Raw genomic sequence first — 6,623 nt, forward strand, 5'->3', positions numbered from 1 at the left:
TGTACCGAAACAGAAAATGTGATTGGAGCGCTGCGGGTTGTACTCCAAAACCGAATACTGATTATTAGAGGTTTATTGGTGTTGAAAAGTGCAATCACTGTAAACACTCCCGAAAGGTGTTGTCGAGACATCACCTCAGTAGTGTAACCGATTGAATGACCTGTCTTATTGTTTAGGTCACCTTTTGGGGTAGAAATTTTGAAACCCGCAATTTAGACAAGAATTGTTCCGAGTCGACAATTATACGTCGAAGTATATTTTATGCTCGACAATTATACTTCGAAGAATATTTTATGCTCATGTGTTTGCATTTGCAATTCAAAAACGCCGAAAAGAAATATATGGAAGTATTAATAAACACCCAAAATCAATTTAAATATATTCCCCCCCCCCTGACTGCGGAATGCTACTAGTATTAATAGTACACTGTACTGTAGTATTTCGAAGTTATTGCATCACTCACTGTGAATTCTCCGTAGTAAGCAACTTTTCACACGTGTAAACTATTCAACAAGAACGGTAGCTATGGCCAATACCCGGCAACTTTATTGAAGCAACTGGTATCCCCCTCGTCGAAACCGCTTGTACGCTATCAGCACAAGCCCCAGCACAAAAACCATCGCGAGCCCAACTACGTCCCCCATCGCCCCCTCGTCTAGATCCCTGTCGTACGTCATCCCGTCCGCAAACAACTTGTCCATCAACACCATGGGGGGCCACCGCAAGGTTGCAGTGGTTAGTCGCACGAGTACATACGACCCTTCGTGCCATGGCGGCTGTGGGGCCAACTGCACCGTCTCATGCTTGTTGGTGTCAGTTCGAGCGACGGTGGGCTGGCGCAAAAACGGAAACGATTGGCCGGCGGCGTTTCCTGGCAAGTGGAGCGGGGTGACGTTGAAGTAGTTGATCGAGCCAGAGCCAAAGCCGGTGCGGGCGAGAGTGTCGACCACTTGGACGTACGCGTCGCCATTGCCGACCGTGTTGACGCTGGTGGTGGCACACACGACAGACCCGACGTAAGCATTGCCGGAGCCCACGATGTCGATTTTGCTGTCGTCGCAGCGCCCCGACGGAAAGTAGTTGACCGACCCCATCCCCAACAAATCGTTGATCAAGTGGGGGGCCTCGACATGGCCTTCGACATACACTGAGCCGCGCCCTGGCACTTCGGACTTGATCGTGTTGGCTGTGATCGTGTGTGCCTGAATGGACACGGAGCCCTGCGCGAAGATCGTGAGCTTCAAGTTGCGCTGCACTTGAATCGACGGCGCGGTCAAGTGCACGTCGCCAGCCCCGCCGACTGTGATGGACAGACCTGGGACTGCTATCGGCAACGCCGACTCAATCCACACGGCGGCGTTGCTGTAGGAAGTGATGTACATTGGCGTAGCTGAGGATGACGGCAGCGCCAACGCTCCAGTTTGCACGAGGGTTTCGGCCACGGTTGAGAACACGTGCACGGGATTTCCCAACGCGACGTGGACCAGGAGCGTGCCAGCGGCATCGACGTCGCTGGTGGCCAATCGGAGCGTCATTTGATTGACGTCGTCTGCTGTCATGTTTACGTCTACGTGAACTAGCGATAGCAGGGCTCGAGTACTTGATGTGACGGTAATGAGTGTGGTCGTGGTCGTGGAAGTGGTGTTGGGGGCATACGAAACCACTACTCGACCTGGAAGGGCGATACTGAGGCCGCCCAAACGTACGCTGGAAGTCGTCCAGCTCCGAACATGTACTCCGGGCACGACAATCGTCTCGTCGTCGCCACTTGCTATGTCGGTCATGTTGTTATTCTTTGATTGGCAAGGTGACATGTGGATCGTAATTTCGCGTTTTTTTTTACTGATTTGCAACGATATTTAACGTTGACGTTTTATTGATGATTGAAAATGTAGCCATTGTTTTCGACGACCAAACAAGCCTATTTGTTGCTATGCATAGTAGAGGCGAGTTTGAAAGTGTTTCAAAGCTCTAGAAGTACAATATCACTTACACCGTCGGTACTCCTGCTTGGCATTTTCAAGCTTGATGAGCCATGGACTCGCTATTGCCTTGCTCATATAACACGAACACGTTATATGCGTTTTACTATGGTGAGAAGGTTGTATGTAGGTTAAACACGAACAAGATTCATGGCAAAGTGAATTCATGGGTAATTACAGTATGCAATCAGTACCAGGTTTTCGTATTGACTGTGAAATGTCAGCATGGAAAAATCCACCAACCATGGCATCCAACGCTTCGTCGTCGCTAGCGTTTAGACGGCCTTGTTCACTTGCTGCATTTCGTCGTGCAGTGTAATGACTTAACATTGCTCATATAACTCAAAGGAGGTCGACGCCCCCAGCTGTGGAGTAGAATTGTTGAAGACGTGCTCACAGAGTATTTTTTCTGATAACTTTACCTATTTTTATGCATCGAATGTAAAACGCGTTTATTACATGTGGATATATATATATATCAAGTCATACGGTCTCATTGCGGTATCGCTTTCGCGCGAATATCAACATCCAAGATGTCAAGTGGATTAATTGACAAAAACTCTCTATTTTCAAAAGTGCTGACCAAATGCTCTCTACTATTACTACTACCGGTAGAGAGTTTTCATATGTTACAGAAATTTGTCAAAAACGTTGGAATTTCTACTACTAATATACTACTGAAGTACTACGTAGTAATAGTACTATTTACAGTTACGCAGTTAAACAACGGGCAAACTACATGAAAAGCACAATACTCCGAGTAGTACAGTATTATTGACTCGTCAATATGCTCAAGAGGTCTAATGATTTGTTACTCGGTGTAGAATAATGTCAGTGGAATGGCTGCAGCAATTTGCTAGGATTATTATTCCAACAATACTACTGGTAGCTACATAGCACAACCATCTCTGTACCGTATACTATCACCTTTCCTACCTTTCCTACAGTACATGTACCGAATGAATGCCTTCATATGCCCTTCGTCGTTGGCTCATTTGTGAATTTCCCCCGCATCAATCAATCGACCATGTCGGCCATCGTGACAGCGCCCCACACGTTCACTACGTCGTGGAACACGTCTACTCCCATCGAAGGCGTGCTGCTCCAGTTCCCAGGACGGGTGTTCATCAACCAAAACCCATCGCTCAAAGCCGCGGCGCGCGTCGTCATTTCCTCTGACTCGCAAGCAGTTGTGGACCTGTTTGCATTCAATGCGACGAAAGCTGTCGGCGACAGCATCAACGCCGGGTGCAACCGGCGCTACGCCATCGACCGCGCCAACCAAACGTACTTGGACGTGTCAGTCGCGTCGGCTGTCAACGCGCACGCCGCGGGCTCGCTCTTGGTGCTTATCACGGTTCAAAAGCCCGTCTCGTGGGTCAAGTCCACGGCGGACACGGTCGTAGTTAGCGGCGCCTTGGTCAACGGACCTTCGAAGTTCGTTTCCATCACGTCGTTGGGCGCGGGCAACATCACAACGACTGCCAAGTACCCTGTGACGCTGTCCAACCTGACGTTGTCGACCACAGGCACCGGCAAAGTGCAGTTTGCAGCTACGACGACCTTCAACACGACAGCGGGCGTGTCACTGGTCATTGCTGGCCCTGGCTCGGTGGCCCTTCAAGCCGGCCGCACGCTCAACATTCCCAACCTCACGACCACCGTCACGGGCAGCGGGTCTGTGTTTGTCACGACGAATGGCACGCTCACAGCGCAAAACATCAAAACGTACTTGTTTGGCAGCGGCAACGTCAGCTACTACCCCGCTCGTGGCTCGACAGTCAACAACACGATCAACCTGTTCAAGTCGGGCCACGTGTACACTGGCTCGGTGCTGGCCCAAAACGCGACTGTGGCCGTGTCGGGGGCGGGCGGGGTCGTCGTGCAAGTGAACGACACGCTCACGACGTCGATCGACGGTGCGGGCTCGGTGGCGTACTACAACAAGACGGTGAACCCGGTGCACGTGTCCAAGCCCAAGGGCTGGTGGGTCTTTACCAGCTCCAGCGCCGTGGCCACCACCAACAACACGTTCAACGTGTACAAGTCAGTTGCGGAACCGGCCAAGGTCCCGTTGAATGTCACGATCGACCTCAACCAGACGCTGTTCAGCCGCTGCTTTGTGCAACGCTTTGAAACTGCTGTCGACACCACGGCGCTGTCGAGTACGATCTCGTCCCCCCAAGACGTCGCGTCCGTCGCTTGTGTAGCGCTCGCATTGTTGGCGTTGGTCGTGCTCGCTATTTTCAAGGGCAAGCTGCGCACGAAAGGCTACACTGCTTTGCCCAAGTAGGTAGTGCTAACGTTGTTGTACTCGTAAATTGAATATTCAGGCAGTATGCTCGCATACTGTACAGTGTGTGCGTATCATACTCGGTCTTACACAGCACCCACCGTGCGTACACTGTTATAAGCCACGTCTAAGCGCACATCTCCATCGGTACACTGTAAATTCTAACCTAGATACACTCATGGTACTCTGCATCCCGACGGAGGACATGAAGTCAATTCTGTACGTACAGTAAGTACTACGTGATCGGTACCTCATGAAAAACAATTGGCTGCAAGGCCATCCAACGATCCAATCAAAGCGACGCAACAGTATCTTCCCACGAAGTGATTTGCCATGGAACTGTTTAAAACAAATTCCATTTGGGGGGATATCTTCGGTAAAAGGTCCCGCCCACACCTCAATTATAGGGCGTGAATATGCTACCGCATCGTCCTTCACGTAGGTAGTATGCTCCAACTTCACTGTCAATACAGTATAAGTGACTACATACTGTATTTGCATGAATGCCGAATTCACACCTGTAGGAGGTACCTACCTACAGTACTGTACTGTACGTACTTCGAAGTACCTACCTTGGTTTTAAACGTGTTTGAAACAAAGACGTCGTCGATTTGACGAGCGATCGCCAGGCCAGTTTTGATCATTCCCCGCCCCAACCACACCATCATCATGTCCATCACGGCCCCCAACACGTTCACCAAGTCGTGGAACACCACGGCTTCGTCCATCGAAGGCATTTTGCTTCAATTCCCAGGACGCGTGTACGTCAACCAGGACCCATACCTCAAAGCCACGGCGCTCGTGGAGGTCACGTCCAACTCGCAAGCTGTGCTCGACTTGATCGCGTTCAACGCGACGCAAGCCGTCGGCAACGTCATCTCCGTGGGCTGCAATCGCCATGTCGCCCTGGCGCAGTCCAACCAGACGTACCTGAACGTGTCGGCGACCTCGGACGTCGACGCATACGCGGTGGGCTCGCTCCTGGTCCGCGTCACGGTGCAACGCGCGGTGTCGTGGATCAAGTCTACTGCCGACACGGTGCTGGTCTCTGGGAGCCTCGTCAACGGCGCCAACAGAGCCGTGTCCATCGCGGCGTTGGGCACGGGAAACATCACGACCACCGCCAAGTACCCTGTGACGCTGTCCAACCTGACGCTGTCGACCACTGGCGCGGGCAACGTGCAGTTTGCCGCCACGACCAACTTGAACGTCACGAATGGTCTGTCGCTCTTGATCGTGGGGTCGGGCTCGGTGGCGCTGCAAGCCGCTCGCGATATCACCGTGCGCAGCCTCCAGACGTCCGTGGCCGGCTCGGGCTCGGTCTTTGCATTGGCCAACGGGTCGTTGAAGGCCCAGAACGTGCGCACGTCGTTGGCCGGTAAGGGCAACGTGAGCTACTCGACTCCCCAGGGCTCGACGATCAACAACACGATCTCGGCCGCCGGGTCTGGCCACGTCTACTCGGGCTCGCTCTTCGCTCAGAATGCCACCGTGACGCTGGCTGGCAGTGGTGACGTTGTCGTGCAAGTCATCGACACCCTCACGGCGATCGCCACTGGCGAGGGCAAAGTGCTGTACTATAACAAGACGGGGAACCCTGCGCACCTGCCCGAGCGCAAGGGGTGGTGGGTGTTTAGCAGCCCCAGCGCCGAAGCCATCGGTGTCAACCCCACCGACCAGTTCACGCTGGCCCCCGAACCCCTGAAAGAACCGGTGAACGTCCGCATTGAACTGAACGCGTCGTCGCTGTCGCACTGCGTCGTACAGACCTTCAAATCCGGCGGCCAAGTGTCCCTGGCGGCGTCGGGTGCTCAATCCCCCGTCGACGTGGCCACGCTCGGGGGCGTCGCGGTGGCATTCCTGATGTTGATTGCCCTCGTCATGTTCAAAAAGCAAAAGCGCGTGGCCGGCTATGTGGCACTTCCCAAGTAAACCAACAATGGCGTCGCTCGCTTTTGCCATGTTCTTTATGAAACCACATCATTTGCGTTGGAGAAATCGACACTGTTGATTCATACCTGACGTTATTGGTAATATTAATAACGTTAACGTTACCGATTTGCAATAAAGAGTGGCTTGCGTTGCTGTCTTGCTGCATTACAACACTGTATATTCTATCCAGCCCTGTTCATTTCGCTCGGATGTCCCAATAACTGAACATTTTGGGGACATCCCCATAATTTGGGGAGGGTTTTTCCCCCACGGTTGTCATAGCTTCACGTTAAACAAAGCTGTAAGTTGAGGGAAAGATATTAAGCTCCTGAACCAGTACTAGTACATTATTTGCAGATCAAAAATGACAATATATTGCAAATTTCTATACGTATATTGGATATAAGTTTTACCAG

The 6,623-nt window shown here is 51.9% G+C and overlaps 3 protein-coding genes across 3 annotated transcripts; 2 read left to right on the forward strand and 1 right to left on the reverse strand.

The window, feature by feature from the left end:
• Nucleotides 1-435: 435 nt before the first annotated feature.
• Nucleotides 436-1,786, reverse strand: H257_03761 (hypothetical protein; the record flags this gene model as incomplete). The annotated part of the gene is made up of 1 exon (XM_009827985.1): nt 436-1,786. A coding segment is annotated over one exon (1,241 nt), but the record flags the coding sequence as incomplete, so codon positions are not given.
• A 1,185-nt stretch (nt 1,787-2,971) lies between these two features.
• H257_03762 (hypothetical protein) lies at nt 2,972-4,375 on the forward strand. The gene has a single exon (XM_009827986.1). The coding sequence runs from the start codon at nt 3,010-3,012 to the stop codon at nt 4,273-4,275; it is 1,266 nt and encodes a 421-aa protein (XP_009826288.1). The 5' UTR covers nt 2,972-3,009; the 3' UTR covers nt 4,276-4,375.
• A 533-nt stretch (nt 4,376-4,908) lies between these two features.
• H257_03763 (hypothetical protein) lies at nt 4,909-6,366 on the forward strand. Its single transcript, XM_009827987.1, has one exon. It carries the CDS (start codon nt 4,945-4,947, stop codon nt 6,205-6,207), a length of 1,263 nt encoding a protein of 420 aa, XP_009826289.1. The 5' UTR covers nt 4,909-4,944; the 3' UTR covers nt 6,208-6,366.
• The last annotated feature ends 257 nt before the right edge of the window (nt 6,367-6,623 follow it).

This window comes from Aphanomyces astaci, assembly GCF_000520075.1.
Source record: "Aphanomyces astaci strain APO3 unplaced genomic scaffold supercont1.6, whole genome shotgun sequence".
Lineage (NCBI taxonomy): Eukaryota > Oomycota > Saprolegniomycetes > Saprolegniales > Verrucalvaceae > Aphanomyces > Aphanomyces astaci.

Coding starts and splice junctions, on each gene's coding strand:
- H257_03763 (XM_009827987.1), top strand. CDS start 4,945: ATGTCCATCACGGCCCCCAACACGTTCACCAAGTCGTGGAACACCACG.
- H257_03762 (XM_009827986.1), top strand. CDS start 3,010: ATGTCGGCCATCGTGACAGCGCCCCACACGTTCACTACGTCGTGGAAC.